General features: G+C 53.6%; 1 protein-coding gene across 1 annotated transcript; it reads left to right on the top strand.

Annotated features, from left to right (window-relative positions):
* Window positions 1–72: 72 nt before the first annotated feature.
* On the top strand, window positions 73–1,024 carry LOC111672284 (integrin beta-4-like; the record flags this gene model as incomplete). Its single annotated transcript, XM_023429679.1, has 4 exons — window positions 73–169; window positions 249–420; window positions 585–848; window positions 935–1,024. Coding segments are annotated over 4 exons (623 nt in total), but the record flags the coding sequence as incomplete, so codon positions are not given.
* Between the last annotated feature and the right edge of the window lie 15 nt (window positions 1,025–1,039).

Raw genomic sequence — 1,039 nt, 5'->3', positions numbered from 1 at the left:
TGTGGTGAGGTGTGGTGAGGTGTGGTGAGTGGGAGGAGTCGGTGTGATACTGACAGACTGTGTGTCCTGCAGCTTCGGTGGTGGGGGATCTGTCGAACGACTACACCATCGGCTTTGGAAAGTTTGTGGACAAAGTGATCGAGCCTCAGACCGATATGAGACCGTCCAAGTAAGAGAGCATGTGAGTGAAGGAGGTTTAGAGTGTGTGTGGAGGAGCGTTACCTGACTGTCCCGTCTCTCCTCCTCAGACTCAAACAGCCGTGGCCCAGGAGTGATCCTCCGTTCTCTTTCCAAAACGTCATCAAACTCACCAGCAACAAGGATTTCTTCAACAGTGAGCTGCGTAACGAGAAAATCTCTGGAAACCTGGACGCTCCTGAAGGAGGCTTCGACGCCATCCTGCAGGCTGCAGTCTGTAAGGTGAGTGAGACCAGATCACTGTGCTGGTTCTCCTGGTCTGGACCTGGACCTGGACCTGGACCACACGACACACACAGTTAGGGACCGGCTTTTAGAGTCATGTTTCTAATGGTGTAATAACTCCTGGATCTCTTCCTGCTCTGTTCTCCGTGTTTTCCCTCCAGGATCAGATCGGCTGGAGGAACCACAGCACACACCTCCTGGTCTTCTCCACGGAGTCGGCCTTCCACTACGAGGCCGACGGAGCCAACGTGCTGTCGGGAATCCTGCGGCGCAACGACGAGAAGTGCCACCTGGACGCAAAGGGTAAATACACGGAGGACATAAACCAGGATTACCCCTCCATACCCACACTGGTGCGTCTGTTGAAAAAACACAACATCATCCCCATCTTCGCCGTCACCAACCACTCCTACACCTACTACAAGGTCGGTCTTCGTCTTCGTCAGAGTTATGAAACATGGAGTCCGCTCTCGTGTCAGAGTTCAGGATTTGTCGTTTGTTTCCTGTGTAGAAACTGAAGGAGTATTTCCCCATCGCTGAGGTCGGCCTGCTGCAGGAGGATTCAGCCAACATCCTGCAGGTCATGCAGACAGCCTTCAAGGTAAAGCCCCCCCCC

The sequence above is a fragment of the Seriola lalandi genome, unplaced genomic scaffold (genome assembly GCF_002814215.2).
Source record: "Seriola lalandi dorsalis isolate HSWRI2012SDOR001 ecotype SW California unplaced genomic scaffold, Sedor1 jcf7180002008087, whole genome shotgun sequence".
Taxonomy (NCBI): Eukaryota; Metazoa; Chordata; class Actinopteri; order Carangiformes; family Carangidae; genus Seriola; species Seriola lalandi.
Note: the sequence above shows the minus strand (reverse complement) of the source record. Positions and strands in the feature narration are given on the sequence as shown.